This window comes from Equus przewalskii, chromosome 5, assembly GCF_037783145.1.
Source record: "Equus przewalskii isolate Varuska chromosome 5, EquPr2, whole genome shotgun sequence".
Lineage (NCBI taxonomy): Eukaryota > Metazoa > Chordata > Mammalia > Perissodactyla > Equidae > Equus > Equus przewalskii.
In genome coordinates, this window is record NC_091835.1 from 6,680,524 (window position 1) to 6,703,600 (window position 23,077).

The 23,077-nt window shown below is 45.6% G+C and overlaps 1 protein-coding gene and 3 long non-coding RNA genes across 5 annotated transcripts; 3 read left to right on the forward strand and 1 right to left on the reverse strand.

Annotated features, from left to right (window-relative positions):
* Positions 1 to 3,114: 3,114 nt before the first annotated feature.
* TNP1 (transition protein 1) lies at positions 3,115 to 3,730 on the reverse strand. Its single transcript, XM_008519908.2, has 2 exons — positions 3,549 to 3,730; positions 3,115 to 3,347 (listed from the first exon to the last, which is right to left on the reverse strand). Exons 1-2 carry the CDS (start codon positions 3,685 to 3,687, stop codon positions 3,319 to 3,321), a joined length of 168 nt encoding a protein of 55 aa, XP_008518130.1. The 5' UTR covers positions 3,688 to 3,730; the 3' UTR covers positions 3,115 to 3,318.
* A 124-nt stretch (positions 3,731 to 3,854) lies between these two features.
* On the forward strand, positions 3,855 to 6,989 carry LOC139083224 (uncharacterized). Its single transcript, XR_011539763.1, has 3 exons — positions 3,855 to 5,604; positions 6,270 to 6,455; positions 6,894 to 6,989. It is a non-coding gene; the product is annotated as an uncharacterized lncRNA (long non-coding RNA).
* A 1,223-nt stretch (positions 6,990 to 8,212) lies between these two features.
* LOC139083223 (uncharacterized) lies at positions 8,213 to 21,498 on the forward strand. 2 transcript variants are annotated; one of them, XR_011539762.1, is made up of 5 exons: positions 8,213 to 8,290; positions 12,341 to 12,407; positions 18,777 to 18,906; positions 20,208 to 20,275; positions 21,403 to 21,498. It is a non-coding gene; the product is annotated as an uncharacterized lncRNA (long non-coding RNA). The 2 variants fall into 2 exon arrangements; XR_011539761.1 differs by lacking the exon at positions 8,213 to 8,290 and having other exon boundaries at positions 12,274 to 12,407.
* LOC139083222 (uncharacterized) lies at positions 14,594 to 15,458 on the forward strand. The gene is made up of 2 exons (XR_011539760.1): positions 14,594 to 14,817; positions 15,269 to 15,458. It is a non-coding gene; the product is annotated as an uncharacterized lncRNA (long non-coding RNA).
* Positions 21,499 to 23,077: the final 1,579 nt, after the last annotated feature.

Genomic DNA, 23,077 nt, shown 5'->3' on the forward strand with positions numbered 1-23,077 from the left:
TGTGTGCCCGCCTGCCTGGTGAGTGCCGGGCCCGCGGGAGCTGTCAACAGAGTCGCAGAATGAATGTTCCTGGAGGTCAGCAACTAAGTCAACACCACGGTTGGAAAATTTCCAGCATGTGGGCCTGGAAAATGTTCTTATTGCAAACAGAGTTTTCCAGGCACTACCATTTCTTCCACAACCTGTGTAAGAGGGCAGAGACTGAATTCATGAGGCAGGAAAGGCTCTGGCTGCCCTTGGGCTGGTCACCAAAGGCCTATCCAATCATTAATTAGATTGTGTCAATGTTTGAGAATTGTTGAAACAGAACATTGTACTGGAACATTTTGTCTGGATATTTTACTGTCCTGCAAATGACATGAAAACATGCTTTTAAAACTGAGGGTTCAGAGACCCTGAGTAACTCAGTTTGGGGCCTCTCTACCAGTCAATTCTGAAGGGACTTCGGTCTGTGACAACAAGTGGGAGAAGCAAACAGCATGCTAAAGGAAAGAAGAAATTTTGCCTGCAATGCTGTGTTAGCTACATTGCCAATTCTCCAACATTCTGTGCCCTTGATGCCCCGAGGGGCTGGCGGTTGTGTTCTGCATCGCCAGGGGCTGCCTTCTAGTTGAATTTGGCGAATGGATGCACCAGCGGGTGATTGGAGTGCTGGAGGAGAGAAATGTCAGGTGTTTCCTCTGCTTCTGGACTCTGGCAGTAGCTATGATCTCCTATACGGTCTTTATCAAGGGGTCCATCTGCTGCCCCCACTTCATCAAACACACAGCTTTGGCTCTCACTGGGCTCCTGTAACACTATCCTTTTGCCCCCTTAGATCCACTGTTGCTAGGCTCTAGTTGTCTTGCCTCTGTGAATAGTCCCTTTGACACAGTCTCTTCATTTGAGCCCTCTGCAGGATCTGCTTCTCTGCCGGATCCTGACAGAAATAGGCCAACTTCCTGGTCATAACAAGTTTCTTGAGGGAAGTAAATTTCACACACTCAGCATTATTGCTGTTGCTTGTTCCTGACGTTTGATTTTTCCTTATGGGAGAGATTGTCTTTGTGCATACTGGCAATCTGAAAGACGGCAGGGTGCAGAGCAGGGAGCTGTGGACGAAAGTGCTGGAAGGCTCCCGCACACAGGTGCAGCAAGATGGTGAGCTGTGCAGCGGGCAGGGTCAAGAGATGGGAAAAGGAGGGCAGGGTAGCAGAACACAAGCATAAGAGACACAGACATGCTCTGCCCGGATTGTGGAGCATGTGGTCCAGCAAACAGCTTGCAGCTGACATGAACTTCCGGGTCTGCCTCAGCGCAGAGGAACGCCTCGTGCAAGCTCATCCCTTACCAGAGCAGCTTGACTGGGCAGGCAGGGATATAAAGGCACGCTAACTGGCTATCCTCCACTGTGGCTGATGCTTCGCTCAACAGCTTCCTCTGCACAATCCTGCATTTCCTTCTTTCCTTCGTGAGTATTGGCCTCTAATAAACGTCTTGCACCCAAATTCCATCTTACTCTCTGCTTCCTGAGAACCCACCCTATGACAGTAAGTTCAGTAGAATTCATAGCCAGAGCAGCAAAAGCCGACATTAAAATAACTGGCTTTTGTGTGTTTCAAGGAGCCTTCAGGCTTTCTTTACGTGGAGGCAGAGGAACTCCTGGAGGGCACAAGAGAGTGTGAGCGCTGGCCATTCCTGCCGAGGGATTCCAGTTCTAAGAAGTTATAAACGTGTGGAGGGTTATTTGAGAATAATCTGAGTCTGGGTTTGGTTAGAAAACCGGGACAAACAAAAGGAACATTTAGGAGGTAAAATTATGGAAGATGAGGGTTAAGAAGGAAGTGTTTTCTGTATCCCTCTTTACAAAGCGGAAACAAACTGCTAGGAGGGAAATACAAGTTTGAGGAGTTTGAAGTGTCTGTGTGCCTGATGCTGACCTTGAGCTCTGGAGCAGTACGTGCAATTTCTAGGGAAAGGAGACAAGCCAAGGCAACTGGAAACATCTTTATTCACTTTGTGAGCTGGGCTTCTCATCCTTTTCTGTTGCACTGCTAAAATCAGACCCACGGAGACATCTTTTGTTCCCCTCCCAACATCCCAGTACCTGCACCCTCCCTGGGGCTCAAACTCAATGGGCTTATTGAAAGTCAGCAGAGCTCACCCGAGAAGGAGTTGCCCTTTCCCGGCTTCGTCACCTGGTCCCATGTCTCACTCCCCCACTGCTGGAAATTTCACGTCTAACCTCCTGCCCCTCTCATTCCTTCCTGCTTATACCCTTTCCTGGTTGCTTCTCAGAATCCAAGTGGGTGGCTTGGTTCTGTGGGTGGCTTGGTTTAAATACGAGTCTCAATTCCACCATGTGCCACCCTGGTACTGCCTCTGAGGCAACAGGAAGCACTCAAGAAAAATATTACCCCCTTCTGAGTGGGTGGATGCTGAGGGGAGGTGTCAGATCCCTGGCCGGAAATGTTATAACCCATATCAGAACCCAAGGTCAGGGCAAAGTCAGGGCTTCTGCCAAGAACCGTTCTTCCCTGTGGATGGTCAATAGGGTCCACCCAGACTGAGGTCATGCCTGCTTCCAGACACACCTGAGGCTCATTTATGACATCAGAGTTGCACCGTCTGCCTTGAATTGAATCTCATGTCCCTGCCTCTGGTCTTGTGCATCTCAAGTCCAGCATAGCTACAGAGACATCTCCCCACCTCTAACAGCCTGCTAAGCCTGCCCATACAATCAGATGAATTAGAAGCCCAGAATGTTCTCACCTCTGGCACATGCCTTTGGCTTTAGCTCATGTTTTCGTGTGTCTCCGTGTGCTATAAGTCACCTAACAAAACCAGCCTGTATCCTGTGCCTCCCAGTCGGCACTCTGATGAAGGCATTTCTCCCATTTTCCTTTTCTCTCCTCTCCCTTTCCATATTGGGGAGGGAAATAGCACTTTGAGAGCAAGACCTAAATATGGTGATGGTGCACGGCCAGAGTCGGGGCACATGGGGAGAGAGTCGCAAGGACAAATTACTTTGATATTTTCCAAGTCATGTTTAATGATTTCATACTGGCCAATTCTTCCCCAAGTCTGCCCAGCTCAGGAACCCATTTTCCAACCAAAAGATCGAAGGAAACATACTTTTCAGTTTTCAAAATTTTATTGAGATGTTGGGGAAAAACAGCCAACATATACATTCATTTCGTCACGATTGGCATTTTATCCACATGATAGGCTCTCTCTGGCTTTGATCTGACTTCAGGTCTCCTTGGCAGTCCCCCTTCGGTTGTCCTCTCGCTGCCTGGTGTTGTTTGAAGTCCACCAGGGCAGAGCCCGCTGGTGGGGTCACACGTGGGAGCGGTAATTGCGATTGGCTGTGGAGGAAGGACATGTGTGCAACAGGGACGCGGGTTAGAAGGTACACATTTATCCTCTTCCTGCCTGAATGTGAATTTCATCAGGAATGAAATTCAGGCTGAGCTTTCAGGGTCCTGTAACAGCTAACTTTAAGAGGGCAGGCCCGGGACCGCAGGTTCCCCCACGTTTGACTGCTCCCCTCCTCATCCCTCACTCACCATCATCGCCCCTTTTTCTACTCTTCAGGCTGCCCTTCCGGTATTTTCTTTTGCTGCCACCTCTCTTGACTCCCTTGTGGGGAGCTCGGTTCTTGCCCCTCCTCATGCCATGACTCTTTAGTTTGCGGCTGGTCGACATTGTAATTTCTGCCAAAATGAGGGGCTTTGCAGGGCCGGGAGGCCGCGGGCCTGGGTATTTAAGGCCTTAGCCATTGTGACTGTGAAGGGGCGTGGCTCAGCAGGAGGGTGGGGCTCCACTGTGATGTAACCAGCCTTTGTTACACTTTGGTCATAGATGTGAAATAAGGGGTCCCTTTAGTGCAGCTCAAGGCTACCCTCAATTTTGAGGTCCTTTTTATGTTCAATGAGGCTTTTCAGACAGGTGTTACTGAGACAGGTGTTAAATTCCAGCCCTGTGCTGGGCTGGTGTCTGAGGAGTGGGAGAGACTGTTAGAATGCATCTCCTGCCTGTAGGAAATGTAGTGGTTGTCAAGTGTGTGTATATGCACGTGTGTTTGAGTCTCTTTGACAGCTTTGGGAGATTACAAATGTATGCCTATAAGGACTTGACTCTAGGAAATCCAATTCAATATGGTGAAAATATAAATATTCCCTCTCTTTCATCTAAATCAGGATTTTTCAACCTCAGCACTGCTGACATTCTGGGCTGAGTACTTTTGTGGGACTGTCCTGTGCATTGTAGGATGTTCGGCAATATCTCTGGCCTCTACCCATTCGATGCTAGTAGAGCCCCTGGAGGTGAGAGAACCAAAAATATTTCCAAACAGTGCCTTGTGGGGAGGGGCGCAATCATACCGTCATCCTTGGTTGAGAACCATTTCTCAACCATCTCAAAATTGTCAGCAAATATTTATCGAGGTCATAGTATGTGCCATGCACTTAGGTGCGGGGAAAATAGTGGTGGATAAGAACAGACATAAACTCTGTGTTCATGGGGGCTTTCAAGCTAGTTGGGGAGAAAGCTGTTGATCAGACATCTGCACAGTAAGTCAGTAAATAATTACTTCCCAACACAGTGTAGGATAATTACATACCAACATGGCACAGGATAGAGTTGGAGAGCGAGGCGGAGACTAGACAAGGCTCAATCACATTGGGAAAGCCATGGAAGAATGTTTAAGAGGATGACCTGATGGAATAAGAGGCTGCTGGGTCAGGGATGAGTTGATGAGGAAGCAAGTGTCTAAAGGGAGAGGCTATTGCCAATAGTACTGGTTCAGGAGAGAGAAATATTTGATAATGGTTTGGCCTGGGCCAGAGAGGGTGTTCGTTGGGATATAGAGATGTAGACGGGAGACAAAGATGTGGTGATGGATCAGATTTAGTTGATGAGAGCAGAAGGTGTCAAAAGTGTGGCTTTTGCTGCTGTGCAATGTGGCTATTTGGATGCTGGTGCCACGCATTGAGATAAAGGCCAGGCATGGGAACACTGATGATCGTGAGTTTTGGTCTAAGACATTTCAGATGTGAGGTGCCTTTGAGATTTTCAAATAGAGATACTGAAGGATTGTTGGCATATGGGTCTGGAGCTCAGAGCAGAAGTCTAAGCTGGAGACACCCATGATTCCCAACTTCCCTGATAATGAATTCATCATCAACCTTTTCTTCTTCCACCTTTATACCTTCCATTGAGTCCTTATGAAAATTATTTTAGTAAATTTGATAACTATTTCTTCTTTCTGTCCCTCCTTCTCTCTCCTCTGCCATCCTCCTCATTCCGGAACCAAGCACCTTACAAGTGGGAAGTTCTTAGCAAAAGCTGGTTGAAGAGAAGAATGTAGTTCAAGCCCCACTCTCTGTATTTCTGATGTCTAGAGATAAGACAAATCATGTTTTGAAACCCAGATTCCTTGAAAAGCCATTGTAAAGGAGACGCTTTCCACTTTCCTGTTTCCGGGCAAGTCTCTCTGGAGACCTTCTGTTGAGAGTGTTATCCACCCAGAGAGGGAGGGGCTCTAGGAATCAGGCTGCTGCCTTGTCTCCTTGGATCCTGGGAACTTTTCTGTCCACTCCAGCCTAGTGGTTCCTCCTACAAGTAAGCTCCATGGAAGCAGGAATTCAAAAATTGTGTTCACTACTGTATATTCCCAGGACATTGAACAGTCCTGCCACCGAGTAGGAGCCCAATCAGGATTTGTGGACAATTTGCTGAATAAAAAGTCCTATTTTTCTGCCTATCCTATTCCACCCCATTTTGTCCCATCCCTCCAAGGAAGATTTTCCTGGCTTCAAATTTTCATTGTCCTTTGAAATTTGTCCTAAGTCCATGGGTAATATTGTCCTCAAAGTCTGAACAACCAGCCCTAATTATGTGAAACCCTGTCTTGTGGCTACATTGTTATGTCACATTTATGAGTCTGATCTCAGCAAGAGGCAGCGTGTTTGGTTCCTGTCCTGACTGCACCATGAACATCACTTCTCTGGACTTCAGCTCTCTTTGTCAATAAACTGGTTGGGTTTGGTGATCTCTGAGCCTCTCTGACTTTTGTGGTAGCCTCCTTGTAGTTAGGACTGAAGTCTTTATTTCTACTTCATTTCCCACAGGTACTGACGTGATCCACAGTAGGTGGTCAATAAACATTTGTTCATTCTAGCTACTTTGGTGTTATGAGGACAAACAGTTTAAGACAGAGTGGCTTTGTGTATTAAGTGGGAGCATTTCTAGATAAGGAAGGTGAAAAGAATATTATCTCTAAACAGGCCCTCTGGTGCTCCGTGTTGGCCTCTCATGCCTGAGCCTGCTGGCTAAAACGTTTGCAGAGGAACCGGCCTCTTTAGTTTGAGAGGCATTTTCTGAATGGTCCTGGGGACTGGATAATATTTCTCTCCTCCACTCCTTCCCATCCCCAGAAGATCTGCTCTGCCAAGGAGAAGCTGAGATCACAGGTTAGAAGGTGGCCAGACTTGAGAACTGATGAAACAAACAAAGAAGTCTCCTTTGCATAGTGTTAAGGAGAAGGTGTAGTTTCAGACACCATGCTGAGAAACTCAAGCAGCGGAAAGCCCAGTGTGTGTGGGGGCAACTCACAGGCCAGTCGGGAGTGGGGCTCTGGGGGTGTTTGGGTTGGCTTCTGGGCCAGACTTCCCGGAGTGAGGACACAGCAGGGTTGAGCGTTGGGCACTGCTACCTGTCTCTGTTTCTCTTTCCATTTCTGCCCCAGTGTTGTCTGAGCCAATGGCAATTTAGATAGAGCACAATGAGCTCCCCTCTGACCTTTAGTGGACATAGAACTGGCTTTTGCTTGAGAACCGTCTATTATCCCAGTCCGCTGACTGTCTCTTCACCTTTTCTTCTGTGCTCTCTTTTTTCGTTTTTCTTTTTAGATGAAGAAACTGAGGCACAGAGGAGCTGTATGAGCTACTTCAAATAACCCAGATCAAGAGTAGCAGAGACACCCCAATAAACCTGTTTCTTCCATACTGTGGCTTCCTGGTGGGTCTTGGTTTTTGTTTTTCTTGATGAAAGGAAATAGATATTTTCTGATAGGTACTGGGAAATAGAGAACTTTATGAATTCCTGGACTTTTTAGAAGAAGAGCTATCAGCCCCTTCTCTTTTGGGGCTGAGTGTTATCTTGCCTGGAGACAGGGTGGATGGACAGAATGGTGTCTTTATCTCTTAGAAGGATGGCCACAGTGGAAAGGCTTGGAGGCCAGTGCTCCCATTGGCCCTTTCTTAGGTTAGGAAGGGGCTTTGGGCTCCTTCACTGTTTTGGAAGTCAGATCTCTAGTTGGGTCCCATCTCCCCTCTCCAATTCAAACTCACTCCATTAATTTTCCTGGGGAGTCCAATGGCTGGACTTCCTGGGGCTGAGTCTTCCCAGCAGGCCGGGAATTGGGGCTTATTAAGAGGGAACATGGAAAAGTTGCTGACAGTCCTTACACATGTTGATGACTCAGTCTGAATCCCTCTCTGAAACCTAAGTCTCTCCAGATGTTGACCTCAGCTGGGAAGTGGGGACCTTCTACTCTGTTCACATGCACGTCCCATCTTCTCTGCCTTTGCTGCTGCTGCTGCTGCTCTTCAGGCAGGCAAGGGGGGGCGGGGGAGCTCAGGGATGGGCTGGTGGAGGGGGAAGCTGCTGAAAGAGGGGAGTCACCAAGGGGCAGAGCTCTCTGAGCTTGGGACTCATCTGGTGTGTCAGTTGGCAATAAAGAGAAACAAAGAGCCCAAGGCCAAGTGGTGGTTTTCAAAGAAAAAGGAAGAAGGGACCTCAACTCCATTCGCCTCTTCCCATCCAGTTCTGGGAAACAAGGGAGCATCTTTGTTCCGACCATGGTCTGGGTTCTGCCTGAAGATTTGTTGGGAGTCTCTCCCATTTGTCTTCCAGGCTACTCTCCCATCCCTTCTGACTGTGTGCCCAAACTGTTTTCCCACAAGCAATTCCTATTTTTCAGGAAGAGATTGGGCTGCTAAAACGCAGAAGACTCATCACATGGGTGGTGGCCCTGGGAGGCTCCTCGGGGACCATCTGGCCCTGTCCTTTGGGAGGTCAAGAGGCTTATCTAAGGGCTTCACCCAGGCAGGGAAAGAGCCATGACTGGGCCCAAGACTGCTGATTCCCAAGCTGAAGACTGCTCACCACTGCATACTGCCTTCCCTACTTGACTCTCTGCTCTATTTGCTTTCTCTCTTGTCCATGTGCTGCTAGGATCACAGTGAAGGAATCTAATCCTAAAGGGAGAGGAAGAACTTGGAAAAAGCAGAGACTCTTCTTAGAGGTAGGGTGTGAATTTGGAGGTCCTCTGGACAAATTGAAAGCTCTCATTTGGCGAAAAGTCAAATTCTCATTTGCTTTTTTGTTATTTTTGGATTTCAGAAAAATGATTTGACTATTTCCTTTTGTCACCACTAACAATAAGGCCACATAGTGTTGTAGTACACAAATAAAATTCAAATTTTGTGTTTCAGAAGGTTCCAAATACAGTTTTCACATTAACAACAACCGTTCACCCACTGACCTTAATCCCCATCTATAAGATAGTGAAGAAGATGCTGTTCCTTCCCAGAATACTCTGGGAATACAGCTCCCTTCAGCCATATGACAAAAATAGGCCTACATCTTAGGGTATTATCAAGGAGTTGTTATGGTATGAAAATATTACAAGCATTAAATCACTTGGCTCCATGTAATCTTTAGGAACAAATGTGTTTTAATCCATCTACCAACTGGAGTGAGGAACTTTGCATTGGGAGGGTTGCTAGAGAACAATTTCATAATAAATAGATCTGGCGACAAAGGGTAACTTGGCCAAAGTCACAAATTATAGGCAAAGTTGGATCTCAAGCCCAGATCTGCTAATCCCCACTGTGTCATGAGGCACTACTGTTGAGATTTCTGGCCTGTTTTTTCCTGTTTTTCTCTCTTCATGTTCTGAGAGCTGCATGCCAGTGTCCATTGCCCTCTTGAAATCATCCCACCCGCCAAAGAGTCATGTCATTGAGTTTGAGGACACCTGACCTTATGAAAGTGGGAAAAGTTGCCACTCAAAGGGCCTAAGGACCAGAGAGACAGACTGAAGTTTTCATGCATGAAGGTCAATGCCCTCATAATTGATGACTTCAAAGCACTGTGACCAACATGCTGGTAGAGTACATTGGACAGAGAAGACTCTCAATATTTCTGGGATATTTTTAACATAAATGCCTTGTGATAACTCTACTGATCAAGGTTGGGTCAAGAAAGATCACAACTCAGTTGCTCTTTGACTTGATTTGCTGACACTCTACTTCCCACTGTTAATGGTGCTCAGTTGAGGGTGAAGGAGAGGAGATAGGTGGCAAGAATAATTTCACTTTGTCTTTTGAGGATCTTGAAAAACAGACAGAGAAGGCTTGCTTGACAATATCATTGCCTATTTGGTTTCCATATTGTTCTTTCGGGCAGAATTCTCAAATTTGGAAAAGTAGATTTAGTTGCATTTATACTAAGGACAGGGAAAAAGTAACTCCCTCACTGCCTTTTCTAGTCCTAGAATTCTGTGGTCCAAAGCACAAAGCTCTAGTGACACTTTGCCCTGCACACACTCTACGCGGGGTCAGCAGGGATGACTGGCCTAGTAAAATCTTCAAAACAAAGCCTTCATTTTCAGCAAGAACCAAATAAAGACCCAGATCCTTTGAGTGTTGCAGTGATAAGATTTTATTGGTCAAGCAACTCCCAATACTGGGCAGCCTTATTTTTGTTTTGGGGGGAAATGCGGAAGGTAATGCCACTGAGATGTCCTGGAGTACTGGTAAGGACTGTGTCACCAGGCAGAAATATTTGTTTCCTCAGTGGACCACTGTCCTGAAATAGTGATAGTGGCATTTTCTTCATGCTACAAGGAAGTAAAGACAAATTTGAGGTTATAAAGCTCCCTGGTTAGCTTAGAGGAATCTGAGAAGGTGCTTCGTGGGGTGGGGAGGCGCACATGAGGCCAACTTGACATTTTCCAGATTTTTCCTTAGACATTTGTTACCCCTTTAGATACCATTTGGTCTGGCTTGCTTGCAATTTCCTGTGATGCCTGCTCCAGGTAGGTCATGTCTCCCCAGAACCACCTACATTATTTGTGGGTCCCAGTTCAAGATGGAAATGCCTCTTGTTAAAAGAACACTTTCAAGATGGTGACGGCAGAGCATAAACCAAGCCTGAGATCCCCTGAGCATAGGGTCATTTGTGACTGTTCAGGTCCTGGGACTATGAAGCCCGCCCTGTCCCTCCTGATGTAAGGCATTACTCATGGTAAACATCCACATAACTACATTGAAAGATCCTTATTCATCTTTCTAGTCTAGGTTAGCTGGTCAATATCTTATTCACAATGGGGGCAGGATGAATACTTGCACACGGCTTGCTTCTCACTGAGGCCATGCCATGTGCCTGAGAATGAATGAAGCCTCTTCAGTAATGGCTCCATCACCCCCTCCTCCCTCCCTTCCTCACACACGTCCTCCAACTACTCCCTATACTCCTCCTACACTCCCTCAGAACCACACATTCAAGAGCCTTGCCCATTGCAAGCCTCCTTCTGCTCTGTGCTCTTCTTGGGGGTGCTCTTCTTTCTCTGATGCTCCTGCAGGAAGCCCACCGAGTCCGGGGGAGGGGCATCGCTGCTGTATGCTGGTGTGGTTGCACTTAGTCTGGTAGATGTTAGAAGCTTCATGCGGGCTTTCCGGTCATTTACCTGAAGATGGTATTCTGAGCCTTGAGACGGGGATGGGGGTGGGGGGCCACCTGTAAAGAAACTAGGCCACTGTTACTTAGACTTCCCCAATCTGGGATGTCACAAAGTCTATATGAGATCAGCAGCCAAACCTACAGCAGAAGGACCGAGCAGTGAGACTCAGGATGACTTCCTTCAACATTTAGTCAGACTGATTTTCTGGATCCAAGCCTCACAATCTACTAAATTTGGGCAAATTGTTGCACTTCTCCTGGTCGTAAAAATCTTCTGTTAGTTAAAGCCAGAAGGACAGGGACTTATTGGCAATCCTGTTATTTTACTAATGAGGAAACTAAGTGCCGAGTTGGACTTTACTTCCTTGCAGGCTCAGAGCTTCAGGAAATTTCTCAAGGATGCATAAATACTGAACAGCAGAGCTAGGAATTAAGCCCACATCTACTTAATTTTAGTACTTGTTCACAATGTCTCCTGCTGTATTTGCTGCCATGGTAGGGAGAGACAAGGAGATGAATCACATCTCTTAGGTGGGTGACACCCTTAGGAGGGTGACATATTTTACTTAATGTTTACTATGAACAGAGAGATGAACAAAAGACTTGATTATCAAAGCCCAGAGGAGGCTAACTCGAGTCGGTCGTGGGGATGGAGAAGAAGGGATGAGTTATAAAATACTGGGGGGACTGATGAGATGTGGAGGGCCATGAAGGGAAAGTGTGAATCCTAGACTTCTGCCCTGAGTGAATGACTGCTAGGAGGATAGCGGAACAGGAGCTATATTTGGACAGGAAGTATTGGTTTTAGTTTTGCACAGATTGAGATGTCTACTGGACAGATCCAATGTCCACTTAGATGCCCAGAGGACAAATTCGATACAGGTAACTAGCTCAGAAGAGCAACTGGGGCTGGTAATGTGGATTTGGGCACTGGCAAAGTAGAGTTTTGTGTAGCTGAATTTATGGGAGTAGATGTGATGGTCTAGGGACAAAATGATGGGATTTATCAGCCTTTGGGTTTTTCAGAGGAGAGAGCTGAAGCAGACTGAGAGAAGAGAAGAAAACTCAGGAAACAGGGGAGTTGCAAAGTAACGGGAAGGAGTTCAAAGATGGAGCTGCCAAACTTGGGGTAGTCATAACACTTATCTGGAACCTGCTAAGAGTCAGGCACTGTGCGAGCACTTGAGGAGCCTCACCTTGTTTTTCAGTCCTCACCTTTCCTGACCCCGTGGAGCACTTGACGATTAGGTTCCTGTGGAGACAGAGCAGTGGGTGTGGTCAGGAGTGCAATGGGTAGAAGAGAGGCAGGAGGTGAGGCAGTGGAGGGCGAGGCTGGATTGAACAGAGGAAGGTAAGCCTCTCTCCAGCAGCTACCCTCTCCTTCCCTTCACAGCTGAGCTTCTCAAAAGACGGGGCTTTGTTCAACCACCATTGCTCTGCCATAGAAAATGGCAGGCTTCTCCTTGCTCTTCTGGCTTCACTTTACCCATGGGTCTTTTACCCCTGCCTGACCTCAAGCTTCTCTTTCAGCTGTAGAGAAGTCTGCAGTTTGGGATGGACATCCAGTCTCAACTAGTCCTTGTTATTTCACCTCTCTGCCTTCCTGCAGGCACCTTACACTCTCGGAGTACCAAGCCAAGATAAGGGCTTCTGCCTGGAACAGTGCCTGGGATGTGGTAAGTACTCTAGAAAAATTAACCCATTTAATCCTTACAGCAACCCTATGAGGTGGGTACTATTATTGCCATGTTCCAGGATCAGGACATGTGCTTGCCCAAAGTCCCACAGCTAGTAATCAGATGAGCTGAGGTCTTCTTGTATAAGAATCTGAAATACTTTCTCGTGTGAGAATATTTTTTTTACATATTTTGCATTCTTTTTTTTAAAGTACCTAGCACAGAGATAGGCACATAAGAGGTTCTCAATAAATCCTGGCCAGTTGAGAGGTGGAGTCCTATTGTTTATCTAAACAAAGTTCTGGAACGAGGGTATAATGTTTGCAAAGTGAGGATTTATTCAAGCTCTTGGTGTGTTTGTGCAGGGGGAGGAGGATCCATGTTGACATGTACCTAAGCTGGTGAGTTAGGCATATTTTAATCACAATTTGGGATCCCATGAAAATGTCCACATTACTTCCTTTTCACCCATCCCTCACACTGACTCGTGTCCTCATGCGTACATGGGAAAGACGACACAAACACAAAGAGCCACAGGTAGTTAAAGTACAACTCTACCTCCCTCTCTTTCTTTTTCTCTCTTCCCAATCTTTGTTTCCCTCCCCAGGATTGAAATCTTAGAGGTTATGCTAAAAGAATGACAGGAACACTGTAGAATCCTCTGCCTCTTAGAGTCTGCAAGAGGCAGGAAACTGGAGGGACTGTGGGAGCTGCTTGGCTTAGCCCCTCCCCTGCCTCCACCTGAGGTTGATCCTCTTAGAGGGGGTCAACCATTACAGCTTTTTTCAGGAAATGTCCTTGACACTGGGCTTTAAAGGAAGACAGGACATGACTTATCTCTTGGGGCCTCTCTGTCAGCCTCTCCCTCTGGATGGAACCACCCAACAGCCACAATCCTTAGGCTTGAAATCCAAGTGTGTTCTTGGACTCTTTCCTCTCTTTTCTGGTCCTTCTTGAGTCTTCCTTCCCGATGCCCCATTTTCCACACTCCAGGGTGGCAGACCTTAATCAACCCTTGTTACCTTTGGACTACGTTATTGTGGAGGCTGCTTGAGTCTCTTTATTCATACAAACTATTGTTCAGTGAAACTTCCTAAAGCAAGATTAATCTTATTACTCTTCTGCTCGAAATGTTTGGGAAACTCCTTACTGTCTACAAGGTGTAGCTCATTTTCAGATTTCCTATCTACCCTCCCAACCCCAACCTTGCTTTCTAGTCTTTTATACTCTCCCTCAAACATCTGCTGTTCTAGCTAAACTGGGTTCTTTAAAAAGTAGGAAAAGACAGGTGTTCATGGGAAATTCAGTGTCTTACTTGTGCTGTTACTTCTTAGCGTCTTACTAGATTCTTATATGCCCTTCAAAACTCAAAATAAAGGCCCCAAATTCTATGATTACTTCTTCAATGAACTCCCATTATTCATCTTTGGGGCACATTTTATCTCATTTACCAGATTCGGTTCAAAATTTTTTATTTCTGTGCATGTCTTCTCTTTCCAGACATTGAACTTCTTGAGGCTGACGCTGTATCTCTGTGAGGTTCTGGGGGGTGGGGCAGGGGCAGTAGATTAAAAAGATGAGTTGGACTAGATCTTTGAATTCCGCATTGTTGGGGATTGGAGTGGGGACAGGGAAGGGCAAGGAAGGAGAGATTGCAAAGGGGCACAGGAAAACTTTTGGGAGTGGAGAACATTCTCATTACCTTGATTTGTGATGATACGTTCACGGGTGTGTACCTACGTCAGAACTTATCCAATTGTACACTTCAAGTATGTGTGGTTTATTATATGTCAATTATACCTCAATAAGTTCATTAAAAATTTCATATTGTTCAAGTCCTTGATAAAGAGCTCTTTCTAGAAATAAGATGATGGGACCAAGAATGCATACCTAAATATGCCAGCAGGTAAAGGCTTTGAAGATGCTGGACTTATGCCTGAAAGGCCAGGAGAATTTTACTTGGTTTGTATCGTTCAGAGTGGTTCCTGTGGGCTATACAGTTGGGCAGCCACCTAGATTCTAGCAGTTTTAGTAAGTGCTTTCTTGATTTTATTCAAATGTCTCAGTATTCCCCAACCACCCAACCAGGCTCTCATGTTGACTTTCAGCCATTATGACATGTTATCGTCAATCATCAGGTCCTTTTAGCAAGAGGGCCTATGTCATGGCCACCTGTCTTCATATATAAAGGGAGTATGAGTGGGCTGCTTTGGACAAATGGACTTGGAGTGAGGGAGGGGGAACCAAAAGAGGCTGCTGTTACAGCAAGAACCCCGCTCCTGGCCAGAGTTGGGGGATGTGAGAAGATGGTGAAATCCCTTAGATGTAAGTGTTCAACATGCCATCTGAAGGATTTACCAAAGACACAAAAAGCAAAGAAGTTATGCCAGAACAGGAACAGGAAGACAAGGTATTGATGACATTTTCTGATTACAAGAGACTCTCAGACCTGAGGAATTGTCATCCTAGCTTGGCAAATGTTCCAAAATGTCACACCTTTGTCAAAGCACAGCTCTCCATTCACCTTCCAGAGACTGTCTCTCACTTTTCCCTAGCACTCCCTCCTTCCCCCCAAGAAACCAGCTCTTCCCCCACTTCCCCACCAATCCTGCAAAGAACTAGATTTTCTGTGTTCGTCACTTGTCTTCTTGATGCTGGAGAGCCTCCTCCTAATCTCGCGCATTCAGAAGAGAGGTTGACATAGCCCTTGGACCTACCTTTTTGAAGGTGTGTTTCTCAAACTCTTTGAAACCTTATGTTTGATGGAACCTCTGGGAAACTGAGCCAGGGAGGTCCCTATACGAAAAGCACATGAGTCTCCTGAGCATAAATCTTACACTTTCTCATTCTTGTCTCTTTAGTCAGCAGCAAATGTCAGTGCTCTGGTTGAAGCCGCTGCTTGAATCCATGTTTTTCCACATCGTGTTTTCTTCCATGGCCAGTGAAAAGAAAAACCTCTTTTGGTGCAGGCCCAAGACCACCATAATCATCATTGATTTTTCCTCTCTGCCTCAGGTCTCTAAATAAAATTCCTCTCCTTTCACTGACAAATGGTGTATTTTGTGTGTTTTTGTTTCCCTAGAGAATGGCTTGTGGCAACCTGGAGTACTCCTGCCTCTTTTCACGTAATAGGATGAGTGGGATATGATGGGTAGAGAGAGAACCAAGCGAGTCAGGAGGAAATACGTAATTTTTTCCTTTGTTCCTGTTCTAGAGATTTGGTAATGAAATGTATGATTGGGTTTTGGTTTGGGATAGGTTGAGATGCTTTCTGGGTATGAAAAGTGCTTGCTTGGTTTGAGAGACCTTCTAAACCGGCTGGGCCAGGGGCCCGACAACCAGGAAACCTATAACCAGATCTCCCTCAGCTTACACCTGTAGCTTCATTTGTTGGTAATTCGTAATGAAGATGCCCACTTCTCTAGAAACAAGCCCAGATCCTGTCAGCATGAAGCTCAGCAATTGTAAACACAAAGAAGGGCAAAAACATAGCATAGCCCTAGAATGGTAGGTGTGCGTTTGGAACTTTTTAAAGGACATCCTCAAGCTTCTCCCAATAGTGTTCTCTAGATACAATGTAGTTTGGGGCTCTTTGGGGTCAAATCATTCTGACAGCTGTGTGGAATCCCTTGTGTAATTGAACCTGAACCTTGTGTAATTCACATAAAGGTACCAGGTCATCACCTACCCCAACCATCGCCATTAAACCGCAAAAGTTCTGCTAAGCCACCTGCCTTTCCTCAGGCATCATAAATGCAGTCTTCAAAAATCACACGCTAGCAAGGCCAAGGTGAATCCTTAAGGTTAAGGTCTCAAACCTCAATCTTCCTATCTTCTTTGGAACATGAAAGATGCAGAAACTGAAGAAGAGGCAGGAACTGGCTTTCCATTATTCAGCCAACTTAGGTAGACCCCAGGGTTTTGTCGTATTTCCTAGATGTCGATGAGCTGCTTGTTCCCAGAGAAGCATGAGTCTCTTTGATGGCCGCTTTTGTGCTTGGGTAGTCATATTTGGTCCTCGTGTAGGGGTGGGGAGAGATGGTAGATTGAAGATGTTATGGCAGGCCCAGGAGCAGAGCCATCTTGCAATAATATGTTATAGTTATATTGTTAGTTGTAAGTTTATCTTGTGGTGGTATGTTGTAGTCATATATTACACTATATCTTGTGACGGTGTGTTGTAGTAATGTGTTGTGCATACACTGGTGTAGCCTTGGGGAGGAGGCAAAAGCAAAGGAGGTCAGTAGCCTTGCGTGCTTCATTCTGGTGCTGGTCATCTGTCCCACACTCACCATTTTTGGCAGATTTACATAGAACTTGGCCCTTGTCACAAGTATGTGCCCTCTAAGAGCATATCATCTAGAGTCAAACTAACAGTGCAAGCAGACCTGCCTACCAGGTGCCCAAAGCTTGAAATTAAGTGCGGAGTACTTTGAATCTTAGCGTCTAAGGCATTCAATATTTATTGATGAAAGTCCTGTATGAAGTAAGAAATCACGACTCGGTTACACCTCACAGCAGCTTTTGTGAGTGATGTCAGGGGACAGGGCTATGTGACAGGGTCCCTGAAAGTAATGGCATATCTTAGTCTTTGCAGGCGAAAGCAGCCATAGTAAGTGACTGGCCGTGGCTGTGTTCCAATGAGACTACAAAAACGTCGAGAGCTGTGCTAACCATTATTTCATTTATCTCAATTGTTCCACTGAGTAACCATTATCACAATTTTACAATTGAAACAGGCTGCATGATTAACTTGGAAAACCACAGACAGATCGAGGTAATAGAGTGTATTTTCTTCAGTGTTCTTTCTACTCTCGGAGAGATTGTCCTGGCTCTGCCTGTGCCAGGACCCACCTTCTTTGGGTCTTGTCTAAGTGTCCGTCTTACTCTTCCTTTCCCAAAGAGGTTCACTACCCCTTTGTGGTAATTTGTCCCTTCTGTTCTATTCCTTTCACTCTTTCTGGATGTCTTTCTGCAGTGGGCCATCTTTCTACTTGTCTTGGTGGCAGTCTTGGACTTGCTGTAAAAGGGTCACTTTTTTGGGATGTGTAGGGGCGTGGGGCTTGGGCACAAAATCTGCTAGTCCTAAACTAGATACTCCTCAGGCAGTTAAGCCAGGACAGGAAGAAGACAGCTCACAGGCTACTCACAGAGTCAGGCCTCGTGTGACGCGATGTGGTCATAATGCTATGGCCACTCTTATTCTTATACCTCATAATAGCAGGTGCTGAGACTGGCCCAGAATTAAAGCTCATAAACTTATGAATTTAAGTGCAGTCCCTCTTTCCCTTTGACAGCTTGCTCTCTAAAGTCTTTCTCCATCATTTCTGCTTCTCAAATTTTTGTAGTTGTCCATTACTATGGGCTTTCAGTACATTCTCCACTTACCTCAGATTATTTCACTCCCATAACGTATGTACAGCTGGTGGCATAGGGGCCAGCTGTAGCCAACAAATATATTTTCTTCGACATGCTATGTGGGCCTACATGGGGTGGACCAAAAACATTTGAACTAGTTGCTACCATTGAAGTCAGAAGCTTTCACATAAAATCTAGACTTTTGACTTCTTCATTGCTCTTAAAAATTCGTCTAGCAACACTGGATCCCAACCGATTAGAGTTCAGAAATATCTTTTAGATGGGGCATGCACAGTTTAATTTGTCATTGTCTCCACAGATCTGTGCTTGTTTTACTTATATTACTGGCCCAGACCCTGAAGACATTAACTCTGTAACCTCTGTTCTAACCTTTGGAATTTACCACCCGTTGGCTCCACTTCTCTCTTCATACATTTATCAGAGTCCAGAGGTCAGTTTGATGTTCTAAGCAGGGGAGCCAAGGATAAGAATCTGAGACTGTGTAGAGGGCAGCCTTCTTCTCTTTGGATTCTGATTCAGCTCCTTGAGACGACACATTATTAGAGCCACTTCATTCCTAGCCTCAGAATCCTTCCTCTCTCCTGAAGCATAGTTTGAAATCCATGAGGCAAAAGTATAAGAAAAACGATTGTCTGTCTAGAGGTGACTTGGGTTCCATATTGGGAATGAGAGACTCATAACAAATCATAACCCTCCCACCCCTGGCACTCAGTATTGTATTTTGGTGGGGATAACACTGTGGTCTCTAAAATACATTCCCCTTCTAAATACCTGGAGGAGCAAGATAATTGTGTTAGGCAGAGAATTGCCCCATAAGTGTTTTTCCAGTGTCATGAATTGCTGACCGGCGGGGACCCTGTCTGGCTTCTGTGTCTTTGGTGTTGGACAATAGTAATGGCAATGATGATGATAATGTTGTGACAGGATAATTCACTGAATTATTAGCTTGTGTGTATCCTCTGAGCATTTCCTCTCTCTTGTTTGAAACAGAGAGCCACATGTCCATACTGGGCTTCCTAGCTTTGGGTGGAGGACGAAACAGAAGCTCTTTGAAGATAACTTCCTTCCTGAGTTTTTGATATCCAGAAACCTAAGCTCAAGAGGGTATTATGTTTTGGAGGTGAGTGAATTTTACTCGCTCTCTGAGAGAGTCTGAGATAAGGATGTGAGTACAGGTTTTATATTGGGAAGTAGATTCTAGGAAGCAGGGTGAGGGGATCAGGTGTGTGGGCAGGGGAGGGAGAAAATGCTGTGTTCCTGAGCTGATTCCTATCGTGAGCAACTGGAGTTCAACCCACTGGAGAGCCTCTGAGGAACTATGTGGAATATCCCTCAGAATTTTCCCTCCAGATGCTGGGAGGCTGGGACATTTCCCCATTGATTTCCATCCTCTGCTAGTTGAAATTTCCCTTGGGAATGTTAACCCCCCCCCCCACACCCCACTTCACGGGCTGCCTTGCACCCTTGGGAGGTGGAAATGCTCACTCTCTGTCCCTGTCTTCTCTGCCCTTTAGGGCCTCAGCCAAAAATGAGACAGAAAGCACGTCATTTTTAACATTTAACATTTCACACTGTATGTATCTGTGTGTGTGTGCGCGCGCGCACGTGTGTGTCTGCATAACATTCTATTATTTGGATTTACATAATCTATTTAACCAACATCCTATGTTTAGTAGTTTTCTGATTATTTGCTCTTTTATTCAAAAATGTATATAAAGATCTACATATTTGTTCAGCATTGTTTGTATTTTTTATATTTTCGTAGAATACGGCTATAGAAGTGAAATTATAGGGTCAAAGACTATAGATCCCTAAGACTCCGAATGTATTGTTTTCCAGAGAGGTTTTACTGACTATAGTCCCCTCAGCAGTGGGAGAGAGCATTTAGGGTGAACTTTGGCAATGACCTGAGAGTAGGTGACTAAGAGAGATCTATTGCTTGGAGAACTTTTAGCATGGTGGAGGCCTCTAACTATTTAGGATAGGTTAGGGAACTCTTCTACTTGCATAGAAAAGGGATGGAACATTCATTCTGGATTCCCTTCTTCCCTGTTCTGAAAATACTTCTTCCTAGTATCAGCTGAAAGGAGCACATGGCTACCATATGTGTGTGTGTGCACATGAAAGGCATCAAGCAGATTCTTAGAAGAGTCTCCATTTGGGGACAGTTAATTGAGTTTTCAAAGGTTCTGAATTTACCACCACTTGTTCACCCATGTAATAAATGGGTTACCAGGTGCTCTGTATTCAAATTTCCATGATTATGTGGGAAAGGATAAGCTGGATAAATGTTAGGATTCTTGGAATTTCAGTAAACATCACCAAATGCTTTGAAGAAAGTCCGACAAAGAAAAGGCGTAAGCTGTTGATCAATAGAATTGGAAAGGACTTCATTTTCCTTTGTCTCTTCTGTTTCCCAAGAATTGAACCAGTAATTAAAGAAAGAGATAAAAGATGGAGATCAAGGAAGAGGAAAAACAAAGATCAAGGTAATCCAAATTTCAGTTCAGCCCCTGGATTAGTGAGCACGGACCACATTTCTTGATTAGAACTCAGGAGAAGGATGAATTGCAGCCACATCTATATTTCCAGTGCCTCCTCTCTCTTCCTTTTTGACCTCTTTGCCTCTCTTTTCTCATAGGCTTAGAGTACATTTATGTCTGTTACCAACAAAAAAATGGGCCTGGGTGACACTGGAACCAAGGAGAAGAGAACCTAAGAATTCTCAACCCCCAAATACACTGATTTCTCCATTTCCTCTGAGGTTTCCCACTAGATCTTTTGAAAGTTCTCAATAGGAAGATAGTTTGTTAGTGTTGCAGAAGAATTCGGTAAACCACCGATTTCCAATCCTTCTTGGTCCAAGACCAGTGCCTAAGACAGGCCATTCCTCCAGAACACCAGGGGGAGCTGTTGTGCTGCCTCGTCCTGGCACCAAAATTGTTCCAGGCGGGGCCTGGAGATAGACACATATATCCAAACCATCAAGACATGAGGACTTTAGGACATACTAGTCACAGGGAGCAGAATGTTTGAAATTGGGAGGGTCCTAGAGTTTCCAGAACTATGGTGGCCAGTGGCGCATGGGGGAAAATGTAGTTTCTGTCACACGTATGTTCTGTCACCCCTGCAAACTTCTCCCTCTGAGTACAACCACTCACTGTGCTTTGTTTCGGGATGAAATCTACAGATAAAACAGGTGAAAAGTGAAGTCCCCTAAAGTAATAAAGAGAGAGCATCTTGGAGGGGAAGAGATGCAGACAGAAATACCTCTGCCATAATATAGCTCATATTCCATGTCTCCCAATTCTTGGAATGTTTTATTCCTTAATATTTTCCAAGGGCCCAGACCTGTGGTTGGAACAATAGATGCTCAGCAAATACTTATTGAAGGAATGACTCCAGTTCCAGGGTTAGTCCTGCCCCTCTCTGATCACTTGGTCCCTCTGGGATTATTTCCTTGTCTGCCAATGGGTGCTGGTGGGCAGGAGGAGAAAGTGAGATTGTACTAGCTAATCACTGGGGTCCTCTCGATTGGGGATGTTCTATAGTTTCCATATTCAAGGGCCTGGTTAGTTAAGTGTCTTAAGCAGGGCTCTTCTTTATTGTTTCCTAGAATAAACCAACCCATATATGAAAGAGAAACGGTGCTATTCCTGAGTGCACATCAGAGTATGGGCATGTTGAATCAAAACAAAAGATCTCTTTTTAAGTTTTGGCTCAGTCCTCTGTTCATTTCCAGGTGCCCCTGGAACTCACACGCGCTGCAGGTAATGTGATTCTAATGTCTCTGTAGGTGAACAAATTTAATCTCTTTCTGCACGGCAGCCCCCAGTTTGGCTGGGCCAGTGCTCCTTCCTGTTTGCTTTCTGTTTCTCTGTAGGCTTCCTACTCCTATTGGCATCACTTAGCAATGCTCGTTCACCCTGGCAGTTCTTGCCAGTAGCAGCCGGTGTTCCGGTTTGCAGTTTTTCCAACACATCCAGAACCAGGCTCATTGTTTCCCAACAGAAACACCACCACCAGTTGGCTGGCACCCCCTTCTCGGGGTCTGGGTGCCATCTCCACAGGGCCCTCTGACTGCAGAGCGGTAGGCCTTTCACACGGCTGCATTTCAGCTCTGCGGGTGTCTTCCTCCAAGCTTTTAAGTTTTAATAATTCTAATACTCTCTTTTGTTCCCCTAGACTAAGAGAGTTAGCTGATTCCTCTAATTGCTACTCTTTGATATTTTAATTTTCCCTTTGGCCTTTTCTGTCTTAGTGCTGAGTTAATAATTCTTTATATTAAATTCTCCATGTTAAAATGACTGGTGTGGTTTCTGTCTCCCAAGACTAGATCTTGACTGATACAGACCTAGAACAAGGGAGCCAGAGGTCATGACCTCCCAGGCATGCTAAGCTTTACGCTTGTGTGCAGGTGAAGTGGGTTCAATCGGCCAAAGGTAGTCCTGCAAAGGGGAGTCGCCTGGGGCCCTGGGGTGGAAAAACACACCAAGGTTGGAGGAGCACGCAAAGACCCCAAAAGTGGATCCCAGGGGATCTGTACAGAGTCCTGGTGGTTTCTGCTACATGGACATAGAAAATGCCAGGTTACAACACCCCAAGGCTCGGGGGCCAGCTGGTGATTCAGGCAATTGGTGCTCTGGGAGCTCAGGGAAGGGAAACACCAGTCAAGTCAAGGAGAATCCGAAAGTTCCCTAGAGAGGTAGACAGAGAGAGGCGAACAGCGCTTTCCAGGCTGGAACACTGGTGACAAGAATGGTCGAGGCACATTGAGGGGCACAGATTTGGCTCCAGGGAGGCCTCGTACACCAGGCCAAGGAAATTGCTTGGGGCTTTGCTTCCGTATGTTGGTATCATATCACAACGTCATCCTTAAAAGTCACATATAAATGACTCACCTGCTGTGTACACCACCCACTAGGTGCCAGGAACAAGTTAGGGTTGAAACAAAAAGATGTGCTTGCTCAAGAAAGGGATCGGTCTTCCCTGGACTAGCTTTAGATGAGCCTGGGATGGCACCTTGGCTGCTGGCTCCTCTTGGAAGAAACATCTGACTTGGTTTATTTTTTAGATAAATTTGCAATTGATGATGGGATGTCAGACAGTAGGAGGTGTTTGGATGTATGATCTGTAGAAATGGGCCCTTCAGATTTGCACTCCATGTCTTCTTGGTTCCCTAAGCTAAACATGAGCAGTTGGGCACACCTTGTCTGAACTACTCCTTATCTCTCCTAGATCCAGGCATGGACAGGATACATGATCTCCACACACAGATTTTCCAGGATGGT